Source organism: Salvelinus sp. IW2-2015, unplaced genomic scaffold, assembly GCF_002910315.2.
Source record: "Salvelinus sp. IW2-2015 unplaced genomic scaffold, ASM291031v2 Un_scaffold2682, whole genome shotgun sequence".
NCBI classification, from domain to species: Eukaryota; Metazoa; Chordata; class Actinopteri; order Salmoniformes; family Salmonidae; genus Salvelinus; species Salvelinus sp. IW2-2015.
The window spans coordinates 1-17,494 of NW_019943988.1; the positions used below are offsets into that span (position 1 = coordinate 1).

The 17,494-nt window shown below is 43.7% G+C and overlaps 1 protein-coding gene across 1 annotated transcript; it reads right to left on the bottom strand.

Moving 5' to 3' along the window:
* Positions 1-4,664: 4,664 nt before the first annotated feature.
* Positions 4,665-16,658, bottom strand: LOC112074556 (ryncolin-1-like). The gene is given in 10 exon segments (XM_070440581.1): positions 4,665-4,681; positions 4,773-4,870; positions 6,327-6,397; positions 6,399-6,425; positions 6,427-6,490; positions 12,453-12,507; positions 12,652-12,740; positions 14,408-14,544; positions 14,753-14,830; positions 16,544-16,658. Coding segments are annotated over 9 exon segments (618 nt in total). The 5' UTR covers positions 14,813-14,830; positions 16,544-16,658.
* Between the last annotated feature and the right edge of the window lie 836 nt (positions 16,659-17,494).

The following is a 17,494-nucleotide window of genomic DNA, read 5'->3' on the forward strand; positions in this document are numbered from 1 at the left end:
GAATCGCACTAAACGGATATAAATTGATATAAAACGGCTTCAAATTAACTACATTATGATGTTTTTAACAACTATAACGACTGAAAACATGACCGGAGAAATATTGCTGGTTAGAAAACGATTGGGAACGAGGCAGTCCGATGGCCTACACGCTTTGAGGCGCAAGTTTGAGATAAGGACGCGTCTTCTGTTACATTTTTGTCATTTATAATGGCTCGTGCAACGTCCCATCGACTTATTGAAAACGTGATGACGTACAACACCCAAGAAGGAAGACGTAGGCAGTCGTCGGTTTCTTCATAGCAGTTCACTGTGGCCTTATAAAACAGACCCCAGATTCAGAGGTAAAAAATTTCTGAAAATCTGAACCCTGTCATGAAAAGTGCTGTAGAAATTGTTCTTGTACCACTCAGAGACAAGAATTCCAACTTCTATAGAAACTAGAAGGTGTTTTCTATCCAATAATAACAATAATATGCATATTGTACGTCAAGACATTTAGCACGAGGCAGTTTAATTTGGAGACACAAATATCGCTAGATGCGGAACAGCACTCCCCTATAGTCGCAAGAAGTTAAACCATTTGTGACATTGTTTACAACAACTGATATTATATAATATAAATTTGTTAATGTCTTTATTGTTTTTGAAAACTTCTGTATGTGTAATGTTTAACTGTTAATTTGTATTGTTATTTCTCTTTTGTATAATATCTACCTCATCTTGCTTGTCAATTGTCTAACACATGTTTTCCCATGCCAATAAAGCCCCTTGAATTGAATTGAGAGACAGAGAGAGACAGAGAGAGAACGGAGAGAGAGAGAGACAGAGAGAGAACCACAGAGAAGAGAGAGAGGAGAGAGAGAGGAGGAGAAGAGAGAGAGAGAAGAGAGAGTGAGAGACGAGAGAGAGAGGAGAGAGAGAGAGAGAGAGAGACAGAGAGAGCATATTTCTTTCCCAAAATTATAATTTCCCAATACAAAGAATTTGAAAACTATTAAAAGATTGAAGAAAATTCAAATTATTTGTTGGTGAAAAGCCAAAATGCTGCAGTTTTGGCAGCCAAAAAATATCGTGTCCTTCCTGGCCCACAGCCTGAGGGACAGGCCAGTGAAAAATGCCAATAGATAATGTTGATAATATTTCCCATTTTAGCTTAGTTGGGTTTTGTCTTTCGTAACCAGGTTTCATGTGTCTTCTCAGTTCATAGTTGACACTGGTCTACTACTGTTGCTTTGAATGTATTGTTGTTTCTGATTAATACTGTTGTTGTTAGCTGCTTATAATGGTAAATCCCGGGTCCACTACTACTATTATTATTACTGTTATTCCCACCATTTTATTTATATATTGAATATATTATATATTTTGTGTATATAATATACATATATATTTTTATTTTAAATTTTCGATATTGGTATACTTTGACAATGTAAAGCTAATTAATAACTTTGCAATTGTCAATTAAAAAGTCAATGAATTTAATTGAATTGAGAGAGACAGAGGAGAGAGAGAGACACAAGAAAAGCGGCAAACCAGTGAAGAAACAAACACCATTGTAAATACAAACCCATATTTATGCTTATTTATTTCCAATGTGTACTTTAACCATTTGTACATTTTACAAACACTGGAATATATATATATATATAATATGACATTTGTAATGTCTTATTGTTTTGAAACTTCTGTATTGTAATGTTAACTGTTTAATTTTTATTGTTTACTTCACTTTTGTTATATTATCTTACGTCACTTGCTTTTGCAATGTTAACACATGTTTCCCATGTCAATTAAAAGCCCCTTGAATTGATTTGAGAGACAGATAACAGAGACAGAGACAGAGACAGAGACAGAGACAGAGACAGAGACAGAGACAGAGACACAGAGAGCAGAGAGACAGGAGAGAGAGAGAGACCAGAGAGAGAGAGAGAGAGGAGAGATGAGACAGGAAGAGAGAGAGAGAGAGAGAGAGAGATGGAGAGAGAGAGAGAGAGAGAGCAGAGAGAGATGAGAGAGGAGAGAGAGAGAGAGAGAGAAGACATCCCACAGGACTGTTACCAGCCATCCACAGACTGTTACCACCATCCCACAACTGTTACCAGCCCCATCCACAGACTAGCCATCCCAACCAGACTGTTACCAGCCATCCCACAGACTAGCCATCCACAAAGGAGTGTACCAGCCATCCCACAGACCGTTACAAGCCAGTGTCTTACCTTCTCATTCCCCCGACTAACACCAGTGTTCTGAGTGTCTTACCTTCTCCTCCCCCAAGACTATACACCAGTGTTCTGAGTGTCTTACCTTCTCCTCCCCCAGACTATACACAGTTGTTCTTGAGTGTCGTACCTTCTCCTCCCCCAGACTATACACCAGTGTTCTGAGTTGTCTTACCTTCTCCTAGATTACACAGTGTTCTGAGTGTCTCATCCCCCCAGACTTATTACACGTGTTCTGAGTTACCTTTCTCCTCCCACCAGACTATACACAGTGTTCTGAGTGTCTTACCTTCTCTCCCCCCAGACTATACACAGTGTTCGTAGTGTCTACTCCCCCCAGAATACACAGTGTTCTGAGTGTCTCATCCCCCAGACTATTACACAGTGTTCTGAGTGTCTCATCCCCCCAGACTATAACCAACAGTGTTCTGAGTGTCTCATCCCCCAGGACTATTAACAAGTGTTCTAGTGATCTCATCCCCCCCAGGGACTATACACAAGTTGTTCTGAGTGTCTCATCCCCCAGACTATACACAGTGTCTGGAGTGTCTCATCCCCCAGACTATACACAGTGTCTTGAGTGTCTCATCTCCCCAGACTATTACACAGTGTTCTGAGTGTCTCCTCCCCCAGACTATACCACAGTGTTTCTGAGTCACCTTCTCCTCCCCAGACTATTTTACACAGTGGTTCTGAGGTGTCTTACCTTCTCTCCACCCCCAGACTATACACAGTGTTCTGAGTGTCTTTCCTCTCTCCCCCCCAGACTATACACAGTGTTTCTGAGTGTCTCATCCCCCAGACTATACAACAGTGTTCTGAGTGTCTCCTCCCCCCAGACTAATAATATCACCTCTGTCCTTAGACACGCTCCCACTCTTCTCTGTCGAGTCTGCGCTCCTCTAAGGATATAGGCTCAGCACCTTTAGGTATGAGTCTTGGCCTCCGCGCTCCAGTCATCAGATCAATCTTCACCATTGTTTTCACTCACACACACACACACACACACACACACACACACACAACACAACACACACCACACACACATCACACACACACACACCCACACACACACACACACACACACACACACACACACACACACACATATTACACACACACAAATACACACACAACACACACACACATAGTATTGCACACACAACACACAACACACACATACATATTACACACACACACATTATTACACAAACACACACTCATTACACACACACCACACATACATTACACCACACACACACACACACACACACACACACACACACACACACATACATATTACACACACACAAATACACACACAACACACACACACACACACACATTTTATTACACACACACATAGTATTGCACACACACACACAACACAAACATACATATTACACACACACAACACACACATACATATTACACACACACACATTATTACACACACCACACACACACATTATTACACACACACACACACACCACACATTATTACACACACATTACAACGCACACATTACAAACACGCACACATTACAAACACACACACATTATTACACAAACACACACACATTACACACACATTATTACACACACATTATTACACACACACACATTTATTACACACACACAACACATTATTACACAAACACACACACATTACACCACCACATTATACACACACATTTAATACACACACATTATTTACACACACACACACACATTATTACACACACACACACACATTATTACACACACACAAGCTCACATTATTAAACACACACACATTATTACACACACACACACACATTATTACACACACACATACAGTGGTTCCTATTTTAAAAGTTGTGTCATACTGCAGCACACCTTGATGGCTCAGTGGTTCAAACCAGTGACCTTTTGTTTACTGGACCTTACTGGTCCTTACTGGCTCGTACTGGTCTTTACTGGCTCTTACTGGCTCTTACTGGTCCTTACTGGCTCTTACTGGACCTTACTGGACCTTACCGGCCCTTACTGGCTCTTACTGGCTCTTACTGGCTCTTACTGGTCCTTACTGGTCCTTACTGGCTCTTACTGGTCCTTACTGGCTCTTACTGGTCCTTACTGGTCCTTACTGGTCCTTACTGGTCCTTACTGGCTCTTACCGGACCTTACCGGACCTTACCGGCTCTTACCGGCTCTTACTGGACCTTACTGGCTCTTACCGGACCTTACCGGACCTTACCGGACCTTACCGGCTCTTACTGGACCTTACTGGTCCTTACTGGTCCTTACTGGCTCTTACTGGTCCTTACTGGCTCTTATTGGCTCTTACTGGTCCTTACTGGCTCTTATTGGCTCTTACTGGACCTTACCGGCCCTTACTGGCTCTTACTGACCCTTATTGGCCCTTATTGGCCCTTACTGGCTCTTACCGGCCCTTAACCACTAGGCTACCTGCCACCCTAAAACCAGAGAGTGAATGTGTTATGGGGCCGTATGCATCAAGCCTCTCATAGGGTTAGGGTTGACAGCCTATATGGCCCCAGATCTTACCTTCCTTCACCAGAGAATGGATGTGTTCGTTGCCCAGCCAGAATTCATCATTCCACAGCTTAAAGTCTCCAAACCCGTCTCTGTAGTCCACCCAGTCTCTATGGAGGAATGAGAACATTTCACTGTTTAGTCTAGAAACATTCACTGGTCAGTCTCTATGGAGGAGAGGACATTCACTGGGTCAGTCTAGAACATTCACTTGGGTCAGTCTCTATGGAGGAGAGAACATTCACTGGGTCAGTTCTCTATGGAGAGAGAACATTCACTGGGTCAGTCTCTATGGAGGAGAGAACATTCACTGGGTCAGTCTCTATGGGAGGAGAGAACATTCACTGGGTCAGTCTCTATGGAGGAGAGAACATTCACTGGGTCAGTCTCTATGGAGGAGAGAACATTCACTGGGTCAGTCTCTATGGAGGAGAGAAACATCACTGGGTCAGTCTCTATGGAGAGAGAAACATTCACTGGGTCAGTCTCTATGGAGAGAGAACATTCACTGGGTCAGTCTCTATGGAGGAGAGAACATTCACTGGGTCAGTCTCTATGGAGGAGGGAACATTCACTGGGTCAGTCTCTATGGAGGAGAGAACATTCACTGGTCAGTCTCTATGGAGGAGAGAACATTCACTGGTCAGTCTCTATGGGAGGAGAGAACATTCACTGGGTCAGTCTCTATGGAGGAGAGACATTCACTGGGTCAGTCTCTATGGAGGAGAGAACATTCACTGGGTCAGTCTCTATGGAAGAGAGAACATTCACTGGGTCAGTCTTTATGGAGGAGAGAACATTCACTGGGTCAGTCTCTATGGAGGAGAGAACATTCACTGGGTCAGTCTCTATGGAGGAGAGAACATTCACGGGTCAGTCTCTATGGAGGAGAGAACATTCACTGGGTCAGTCTCTATGGAAGAGAGAACATTCACTGGCAGTCTCTATGGAGGAGAGAACATTCACTGGTTAGTCTCTATGGAGGAGAGAACATTCACTGGGTCAGTCTCTATGGAGGAGAGACATTCACTGGGTCAGTCTCTATGGAGGAGAGAACATCACTGGGTCAGTCTCTATGGAGGAGAGAACATTCACTGGGTCAGTCTCTATGGAGGAGAGAACATTCACTGGGTCAGTCTCCATGGAGAGAGAAACATTCACTGGGTCAGTCTCTATGGAGAAGAACATTCACTGGTCAGTCTCTATGGAGGAGAGAATATTCACTGGGTAAAGTCTCACACTTGCTGCTTCCCCCTACGTCACTATGCTGACGTGATCAAGACAAAGGAGATGGTTGTGAACTACAGGGAAAGGCTGGAGGACTAATACAATTTGATTTGACACACAGTAGCTAGTAGCTGGATTGCCACAGGTGCTGAGTGATAAACTACTAGCTGATTGCAGAGCGTTAAACAGGCCAGCTATCCAAAGAATCACACACACACACCACACACACACACACACACACACACACACACACACACACACACACACACACACACACACACACACACACACACACAACACACACACACACAACACCACACACACACACACACACACAACCTGTTGAAGTCAACCCTGCCATGTCTCCGTCGCTGTATAACAGTCCATCCCCCTCCATCTTCCATGTCACAGATAGACTAGGACCGGCTCCTGATCCACTTCTAGGTCTCGATCCGTAAAACCCGGAAATCTGGCCTCCGTCTGTCATACAGCTCAGGAGCAGTCTTGGAGGTGACACACGCAGAGATATAATCACAACTTACTATGAAGGCACATTTTACTGAAACGGTTGTAACACTCAATTCCTATAAAAAAACAAATATATATATTTATTAAAACAAATCAAATCACATTTTATTGGTCACATACACATATTTAGCAGATGTTATTGCGGGTGTAGTGAAATGTGTTCCTAGCTCCAACAGTGCTGTTGTATCTAACAACCAAAGCACAAATAAACATGAATTTAAAATGGAAAGAATGTCATTAAGAAATATATAAATATTTAGAATGTGCAATGTCAGAGTGGCATTGACTAAATTACAGTAGAATATAACATAGTGTAATGAACCTGGCTAGATCATTAAGGAACAATTGTCCAGACAGAGGATTGAGTTAACGAATTGACGGTTTATAACCCACCTTTACAACAGGCTACTGATTGGCCGTAGCCCACGCCAAATAAACGAAAGGTACCCTACAACCCAACCGTGACTTCTCTTGTGAAGCCCAGACGTAAGAGAGAGAACAAAGGCTAAACCTGGTCTTAACTTCCCAATGCTGTCCATCCCCCTGCCCAACCCCCCTCCACGCCACTCCGCCAACCGCCACGATGCCCGGCGTCAGAACATTCCAGGCATTCCCGTGATTGGCAGATAGCAGGTTGATTGGCATGTCGGACCCTTCGAACACTGGGTACTGGTCAGTACAACACAACCACCTACTAGCCTAACACATAACACACAGCTGTCTGTGCGGGTCGCTACAATAGTATATAGCCAATTGGACATGACTATGTTATAATATCTTCTGTTTGGGTGACTCAGGTCTGAGCCATGATCAGAATGTGTCTCTGTCCATTTCCAGCCCTGCCATTTCTACCTGTCCTGATCTAGTGTTTCACCCCTGAACCTCCTCACACCGTCTCAAAGTCCATGTCTGCTGTTAGCTCCCACCTCTACTTCACTGTGTTATAATGGACCTGATGCTTGTTACGTCACCTCTGTAACCAGCTATCAGACATAATGACCTCTCTGACCCTATCCCATGGCCATACTTTCTAGAACTGAACATTTCAATTCCTTTATGACTTTTGTTTAGTGTCCATTTACATATTTATTTATGTATTTAAGTATTTGTTGTATATTGGGCTTGTGCCGCAGAGCATCATGGGAATTTGTATATGTGTTGAGGTGATCACATTCCAGATAAATGGTTGAACTGAATCATGTCTCCCGTCTCATCGTTATTGAATTGTTATACAGACGTGGTGATGAAACCCACGAGATATAACAAAAGATTGGTGATGAGTAAGTCTGAATCTACAGGAACTATTCTGTCTGGAAGAAGTCGGTTTTTACAAGTGTTTAAAACTGTTATTTTCTGTGGTACAGTACAAGCTAATGTTAGCACAGTGTATTGCTAGCAGAGGCAAGCACATAGCCGATCTAGCTAAGAAAGTTGAGAGTTAACATCGTCACGGACGGCAGAAAAGCACTGGAGACGGACGTCGGAGCGGGAAAATAACGTGATTAAAAAGGAACCAATATATACAGTGATCAACGGAAAGGACATTAATTCAACTGTGAGGACGAACTTTGGAATTAAAAACTGCTAAATGGGCGAACTTGACGAAACGTCAATGAGTGAAGATCACGTGACTGAGGAAAATATCGAAGAGAGTGAGAATCAGGAGCTGTAATTGTTGGAAACATTGGACAGTTTGATGAAAGTATTGAGCAGTGGAGCCAAATAAATGTAATTTACTAGGCAGCCTGCCACAGCCAGACAGAACAGGTCATACGACGTACGGGGAGATGTGGAGATACTTAAAGGACATTGTTCACCAGAACCACTAGTTAATGCTGAAAGGTTCAGGTTCCACAGGAGACATCAGGAAGAGGGAGAATCAGAGCCAATGTTTGCTGCTGCATTAAAGAAACTATCAAAACACTGAGTTGAATGCTGTTATAAATTACATCATTAGAGACAGACTAGTATGTGGGCTACGGAGGGAAGCTACACTAAAGAGACTGTGGACTGAAAGTCATCTGACCTTGGCGAAGGACATTGAAATCAGTGTGTCCATGGAACTAGCTGCTAAAGAGGCTCACCAGTTGAGTTCATCAGGAACTTAGTGGGTTCATCTAACAATCCTAATCATCAGTGGGGCGGTAGGTAGCCTAGTGGTTAGAGCAGGTAGCCTAGTGGTTAGAGCAGGTAGCCTAGTGGTAAGAGCAGGTAGCCTAGTGGTAAGAGCAGGTAGCCTAGTGGTTAGAGCAGGTAGCCTAGTGGTAAGAGCATGTAGCCTAGTGGTTAGAGCAGTTAGCCTAGTAGGAGCGGTGCCTAGTGAAGAGCAGGGTTAGCTAGTGGTATGAGCACGAAGTGCCCTCATCGGCTTAAGGAGGCAGGCCTAGTGGCGTAGTAGTGATCTTAGGCCAGGGGTAGTGAGAGCAGGTAGCCTCAGTGGTTAGGCAGGTAGCCTAGTGTTTAGAGCAGGGTAGCCTAGTGGTAGAGCAGACTTAGTGGGTAGAGCTAGTACTTCTGTGGAGCCAGTCTGTAGAGGTGGTAGCAGGTAGCCTATGGTTAGAGAGTCATGGTAAGGCGAGCCCTAGTGGTAGAGCAGGTTAGCCTAGTGGTAAGAGCAGGTAGCCTAGTTGGTTAGGAGCAGGTAGCCTAGTGGTTAGAGGAGGTTAGCCTAGTGTTTAGAAGCAGGTAGTCTAGTTGCGTTAGTAGCAGGGTAGCTGTGGTTTGAGAGCAGTAGCCTAGTGTAAAGAGTTAGGATGCCTTTAGTGGTTAGAGCAAGGTTATTGCCTAGTGGTTTAAGAGCAGGTGTAAGCGCCTAGTGGTTTAGAGCAGTAGCCTAGTGGTTTAGAGCAGGTAGCAGTGGTAAGAGCAGGTAGCCTAGGTGGTTAGAGCAGGTAGCCTAGTGGTTAAGCAGGTAGCTAGTGGTTAACTTAACTTGCCTTAAAATAAAAAAACAAGCTGTATAGTATTGTTAATCTCATAACAGGGCAAAACTTCCACCTAGCAAACATCTCCTTTAATACAGAACAGTTACACCTCTCTCCTCTGCTGTGTGAATCTTTGTAATCTCAGTGGTTGGCTCATATTGTATGCAGGTATGCAGTTTAGTTTTAGACGCTGCAATCTTTATTTTACTCTTGTATTCTTTGTTACTTCTAATCTCATATTTTTTCTTTCATTTCTTTTGATATGAAGCGTTGGTCGGGCTTGAAGGTAAGCATTTCACGGTAAGGTCTACAGCTGTTGTATTCAGCGTATTCTAGCGTGGTAAGGTCTACAGCTGTTGTATTCCAGCATTTCAACGTGTAGAGGTCTATCAGCTGGTGTATTCAGCATTTCACATGGTAAAGGTACATACCAGCTGTTGTATTCAGCATTTCACGGTAAGGTCTACAGCTGTTGTATTCAGCATTTCACGGTAAGGTCTACAGCTGTTGTATTCGGCGCGTGTAACCAATTTGATTTGATATGTAGCAACACTTGACAGCTGGTTCTCTGCAACTGAAACCATAAAATAACTACGGTGTTTTACCCAGCAGACTGTTCATCATCATTTTAGTGCAAATGTGTACCTTACTGATTGTATTATTATGCAAATGCAAATTAATTACTTAAAGATCATACAATGTGATTTTCTGGATTTTTGTTTAAGATTCCGTATCTCACAGTTGAAGTGTACCTATGATAAAAATTACAGACCTCTACATGCTTTGTAAGTAGGAAAACCTGCAAAATCGGCAGTGATTCAAATACTTGTTCTCCCCACTGTATATACACTACCGTTCAAAATTGTGGGGTCACTTAGAAATGTCCTTGTTTTTGAAAGAAAAGCACATTTTTTGTCCATTAAAATAACATCAAATTGATCAGAAATACAGTGTAGACATTGTTAATGTTGTAAATGACTATTGTAGCTGGAAACGGCTGATTTTTTATGGAATATCTACATAGGTGTACAGAGCCCCATTATCAGCAACCATCACTCCTGTGTTCCAATGGCACGTTGTGTTAGCTAATCCAAGTTTATCATTTTAAAAGGCTAATTGATCATCAGAAAACCCTTTTGCAATTATGTTAGCACAGCTGAAAACTGTTGTTCTGATTAAAGAAGCAATACAACTGGCCTTCTTTAGACTAGTTGAGTATCTGGAGCATCAGCATTTGTGGGTTCGATTACAGGCTCAAAATAGCCAGAAACAAAACACTTTCTTCTGAAACTTGTCAGTCTATTCTTGTTCTGAGAAATGAAGGCTATTCAATGGAAGAAACTGAATATCTTGTACAACCATGTGTACTACTCCCTTCACAGAACAGCGCAAACTGGCTCTAACCAGAATAGAAGAGGAGTGGGAGGCCCCGGTGCACAACTAAGCAAGAGGACAAGTACATTAGAGTGTCTAGTTTGAGAAACAGACGCCTCACAAGTCCTCAACTGGCAGCTTCATTAAATAGTACCCACAAAACACCACTGTCAACGTCAACAGTGAAGAGGCGACTCCAGGATGCTGGCCTAGGCAGAGTTCCTCTGTCCAGTGTCTGTGTTCTTTTGCCCATCTTAATCTTTTATTTTTATTGGCCAGTCTGAGATATGTCTTTTTCTTTGCAACTCTGCCTAGAAGGCCAGCATCCCGGAGTCGCCTCTTCACAAGGAAGAAAATATAATTTCCTAGAGAATATTACGAACTGGACTATATGTAGTAATTTATTATGAAGAGATCATGATTGGGTCTAAATGTTTTGGTAATTGGGAGGATAAATGCTTCTCTTAACTGTTATTTGACTTTTGGGAAATAGCAGTTAAGAGAAGCATTTAGCCTCCCAATTACCAAAACATTTAGACCCAATCATGATCTCTTCAAAAGTAAGTTACTACATATAGTCCAGTTCGTAATATTCTCCAGGAAAATATCTTTTAAATTATGTATGATTAAAGTTAGTGAGTTTAGAAATTATGGATTTTTGTCTATTTGAATGCGGTTAAAATTCATGAAATTTTGATGACGGTAGTATGATAAACAAAAAAATGAAATATACATTTATATCAAGTTTTAGAAAATGTTTACTTTTTGAAATAACTAATATTAAGGAACCAAAATAGATCATGTACCACCAGCCTGTGGTGCCTGGCCTTAAGGAATACATTTGATGTATTATTATTTTTTTAAAGTGAAAATGTAATTTAATAAGCTTCTGATGCATTATCATCTCTAATTGGCGGCCATTTAACATTTTGGAACTTCTAGGATGTTTTCATATAATCTGAGGAATATTTGTTCCAAATTCCATGCTTTTATCTGTTGCACAACATTTTTTTACGGTCAAAAAACAGGTGTTATGGCAGCCATTAAGATTTCAGCGATAACTCGCTTCCTGGTTAAGTTTGAAATGGGTAACCCTTCTGGGATGTTTTTCTATCACCTGACGAATGTTTGAAACAAAATGTCATGATTGTATCCACTTCGTAACATGTTTTTTCCCATGTACCTGGAGAGCATCTCTACTAGTGTGTTCCTCTGTGACAACAGTATGTGTTCACGTTGTAGTTCCCTGTTTGACAGACAGCATTAGAGCGCTGGTCTTCTAGTATTAAGTCAACTGAAATAGAAAAAGACACAAATAGCCTGACATTTTCTGACTGAGAAACACAAGAATAGATGATTCTACTCCTCGTGTCGTCATGAGGTGTTATAGAACAGTGTGGCCCCGGAACAGAACAGAGCTGATGTAGAGTTCCACTCTTTCTACTAGCGTCTCCTTGTGTCCATATTGTGTTCTCAGAAGAGACTGGTGACACAGCCATACAGTAGACGATGTTGAAAGGTTTCCGGAGGATGTAACTAGCAGATCCGCTTGCTTACAGCTGCACTAGGGTCAGCAAGACTTCCTGTGTAGATTAGGACACCACGGAGACAGCACAACATATGGCTCGGGAAAACGTACCTCAATACAGGGATGAGGAGAACAACACATTTCTCATTGTCCGACCCAAGAGCAGCTGTAAGCCAGTGGGTCAGATCTGTTGGCTAACGAAGGATGTAACCTCTTAGCCTGATCCCAAATCAGTTTAAGTGTTGTCTTGGTCATTGACAATGATGACTATACTGTAGGAGTTGGCAAAACAAGGCTATGAATCTCTCACCTTTGTCATGTACGATGAGGCTTCCTGCTGGAGGTAGAGATGCTACGGCTCCTGTCCTGTATTCCTCTGTTAGGTTGGTGCTGGAGTTACTGGTCAGGGTGAGGAAGAAGAAGAATTTTACTTTATTGTCCATGCATAAAGCAAAGTAAATTATTTTTTTCCATATCAAATTCTCCCTGGAAGATTAAAAATACTGGTTAGAGTTAGGGTCAGGGTTGGGGTCAGGGTCAGAGGCAGGGTTGGGGTCAGGGTCGGAGGCAGGGTCGGGGTCAGGGTCGGGGTCAGGGTGGGTCAGGATTCGGGGTCAGGGGTGGAGGCAGGGTTTGGGGTCAGGGTCAGAGGCAGGGTCGGGGTCAGGGTGGGGTCCGGGGCGGAGGGCAGGGTTTGGGTCAGGTCGAGAGGCAGGGGTTGGGGTCAGGATGGGGGTCAGGGTCGAGGTCAGGGGTTCAGGCAGGGTTGGTGGTCAGGTCAAGCAGGGTTGGGGTCAGGGCTGTCTGGAGGCAGGGTTGGGGTCAGGGTCAGAAGGGCAGGGTCGGAAGGCAGGGTCAGAGGCAGGTTGTGGGGTCAATGGGGTCAGATCAGCGGTTGCGGTCAGGGTTGGGCTCAGGGATCAAGCTATTGATTAGAAGGGGAGAACTCCATATGTTATCAGTCAAGGGTGTCCAGGGTAGAGTTAGAAGGGGAGACTTACCCAATAGTGTTAGGCTTCAAGTCAAGGGTTTGATTAAGAAGAGGAGTGAACTCCGTAGTGTTAGGCTCAGGCGTCAGGGTTGAGGGCAGGGTTGATTTAGAAGAGGAGACTCAACATAGTGTTAGCTTAATACAGCGGTTGATTAGAAGAAGGAGAACCACGTAGTGTTAGCTTCAGGGCAAGGAGTTGATTAGAAGAGGAGACTCGTAGTGGTTAGCTTCAGGAGTGATTACGAAGGAGAGACTCCCATAGCTGATGTCAGCTTCAGGTGTCATGGGTATGAATTAGAAGGGGAGGACTCCGTAATAGTGTAGGTCAGGGTCTCAGGTAATTGACTTAGAAGGAGAGAGACTCCGTAGTAGTTGCGTCCAGAGGTAACAGGGTTGACGGAGTCAGGGACATTGATTAAAGGGGAGGACTCACGTAGAGTGCTTGAGCAGTCACGAGGTCAAGGTTTGAATTGACACAAGGGGAACTCCGTGACATGGTCGTTACGTCCAGGGTACGGGTTGGATTAAGAAGGGGAGACTCCGTGGTAGTTAAGCCGTCAGGGGTCAAGGTTCGTTGATGAAGAGAGACGACTCCATTAATGATAGCTCAGGGTCAGAGAGTTGAGGTGCAGGTTGATTAGAAGAGGAACCTCCATAGTTTGTTAGCTTCTAGGGTCAGGGTTGATTAGAGTAGGGGGAGAGCCCGTTTATGTGTTTTATTGTTCGTTCAGGGTCAGGGGTTGAGTTAGAAGGCGGGAGATCTCGTCGCGTTATGGTCAGCGTGCAGGGTTAAGGTCTGATTAGAAGGGGAGACTCCGTAGTGTTAGCGTCAGGGTCAAGGTTGATTAGAAGGGGAGACTCCGTAGTGTTAGCGTCAGGGTCAGGGTTGATTAGAAGGGGAGACTCCGTGGTGTTAGCGTCAGAGTCAGGGTTGATTAGAAGGGGAGACTCCATAGTATTAGCTTCAGGGTCAGGGTTGAGGTCAGGGTTGATTAGAAGAGGAGACTCCATAATGATAGCTTCTGGGAGATTCAACTGAATACAAGCTACAGAGCAGTAGTGTGTCATGTTACACCTGGATAGTGGGGGGGTGATGATGTAGCTGTGTGTCTTGACATGGTTGAGCTGCCATGCCCCGATCAGCAGTTTGTTCTCCAGAATACGGACATCACGTCTCAACTCCTCTAGTTCCAGAACACAGGGGTCTGATACCTCGGGGGAGATGGAGGAAATTTAAATCAATCGCTTAATCAATCAATAAATCAATGAATTGTGTCCCCAAAGAGAAATTGGCTTCGTAAGCAGTAAACAGAAGCTTTCCAAAGCAGCCTTTCTTGTTGAAAGGAAGCTGGGCCTAAGGAAGATTACAGAGCCAGCGAATGGTATGGGTAGAATGCTCCCCACAGTGATTGGTACATACTGAGAGTCGTGGTGACGCCATGGTTTGGCACACCAACACCAGCAGTAGCATCAGAGGCATGATCTTCAGTTAAGAAGTCTATAACAAGATGAAATAATAAAGAATATGAAAGGCTAAACTCACTCAATATATGCAGGCAAAGGACATTGACACGTCCAATAGCTGATCCGAGTGTATTGCATCTATCAACAGGGCTACATAGCAGGTACAGGGCATTCGGAAAGTATTCAGACCCCTTGACTTTTTCCCACATTTTGTTACGTTACAGCCTTATTCTAAAATGGAATAAATACATGTTTTTCCTCATCACTCTACACACAATAACCCATAATGAATAAGCGAAAACAGGTTTTTAGACAATTTTTACAAATGTATAAAAAGTAAACAAGAGAAACACCTTATTTACATAAGTATTCAGATCCTTTGCAATTAGACTCTAAATTGAGCTCAGGTGCTTCCTGTTTCCATTGATCATCATAGAGATGTTTTTACAACTTGGAGTCCACCTGTGGTAAATTTAACTGATTGGACATTTTTTAGATACACACCTGTCTATATAAGGTCCCACAGTTGACAGTGCATGTCAGAGCAAAAACCTGGCCATGAGGTCGAAGGAATTGTCCGTAGAGCTCTGAGACAGGATTGTGTCGAGGCACAGATTTGGGGAAGGGTACCAAAACATTTCTGCAGCATTGAAGGTCCCCATGAACACAGTGGCCTCCATCATTCTGAAATGAAGTTTGGAACCACCAAGACTCTTCCTAGAGCTGGCCACCTGGCCAAACTGAGCAGTCAGGGAGAAGGGCCTTGGTCAGGGAGGTGACCAAGAACCCGGTGGTCACTCTGACAGATCTCTAGAGTTCCTCTGTGGAAATGGGAGAACCTTCCAGAAGGAAACACATCTCTGCAGCACTCCACCAATTAGGCCTTTATGGTAGAGTGGCAGAACGGAAGCCACTCCTTAGTAAAAGGCACATGACAGCCCGCTTGGAGTTCACCAAAAGGTACCTAAATGACTCTCAGACACAAGATTCTCTGGTCTGATGAAACCATGACTGAACTCTTTGGACTGAATTCTAGGTGTCACGTCTGGAGGAAACCTGGCACCATCCCTAAGGTGAAGCATGGTGGTGGCAGCATTATGCAGTGGGGATGTTTTTCAGCAGCAGGATCTGGGAGACTAGTCAGGACTGAGGGAAAGATGAACAGAGCAAAGTACAGAGAGATCCTTGATGAAAACCTGCCCCAGAGCGCTCAGGACCTCAGACTGGTGGCGAAGGTTCACCTTCCAACAGGACAACGACCCTAAGCACACAGTCAAGACAACATAGGAGCTGTGCAGCGACGCTCCCCATCCAACCTGACAGAGCTTGAGAAGATCTGCAGAGAAGAATGGGAGAAACTCTGCAAATACAGGTGTGCCAAGCTTGTAGCGTCAAACCCAAGAAGACTTGAGGCTGTAATCACTGCCAAAGGTGCTTCAACAAAGTACTGAGTAAAGGGTCTGAATATTTACCTAAATGGGATATTTCAGTTTTTGCTTTGTCATTATGGGGTATTTTGTGTAGATTGATGAGGGAAAAAAACAATTTAATAAATTTTAAAATAAAGCTGTACGGTAACAAACTGTGGAAAAAGCCAAGGGGTCTGAATACTTCCCGAATGCTCTGTATCTCGGCTAAAAGGTATCACTGATATTACATTACATAGAATGGAATACATGAAACAGTTTAATATTTTTCCTTTAACATAAAGTATATAAAAACAGAAACATGGATATCTAGAGCCTACCTTAACTTCTTCAGTGTTTCTTCCGTTGTGAGTTAAAGAAGGTCTGTCGTCTAGGTGCAGTGTGTTCACATACCGTGCCCGTTATATCGGTGATTTATCAGCCCAGACGCGGTCCGCTTGGTTCCGCATGGTTCATGTTAAGAGAAAGAGAAGAATGGAGTTACCCCAGAAATCTGATCGAAGATCAGTTTGGCTTTTCCCCCTGGTGGTCAAGGTAGGGAGTTGGTGTGGATACGCTGATCTCAGATCAGTGACCCCCACCGACCACCTGTGTCTAGGCTACGCTCCATCCTCTGTGGGGAAGATTTGAGGATTGTCCCAAATAGCAGCCAATTCCTCATGTAGTGTACTACGTTTGACCAAGGCCCATAGCGCTTTGATCAAACGTAGTGCACTATGTAGGGAATAGAGATCCATTTGGGACACTCAGGGCATAACACACCATTTTTCACAAACCACTCTCCTCTGTCTGGTCCTGGTTAACATGATGCATCATCCTACCACTCTCATCTGTCTGGTCCTGGTTAACATGATGCATCATCCTACCACTCTGTCTGGTCCTGGTTAACATGATGCATTTTCCTACCACTCTGTCTGGTCCTGGTTAACATGATGCATCATCCTACCACTCTGTCTGGTCCTGGTTAACACGATGCATCATCCTACCACTCTGTCTGGTCCTGGAAAAAACATTCTACATCATCCTACCACTCTGTCTGGTCCTGGAAAAACATGATGCATCATCCTACCACTCTGTCTGGTCCTGCCGTCCTGGAAAATATGCATCTAACATCATCCTACACTTCTGTCTGGTCCTGGAAAAAACATGATGCATCATCCACCACTCTGTCTATAGCAAAGTCCTGGAAAACATGATGCATCATCCTACCACTCTGTCTGGTCTCGTTAACATGATAGCATTCATCCTACCCACTCTGTCTGGTCCTGGAA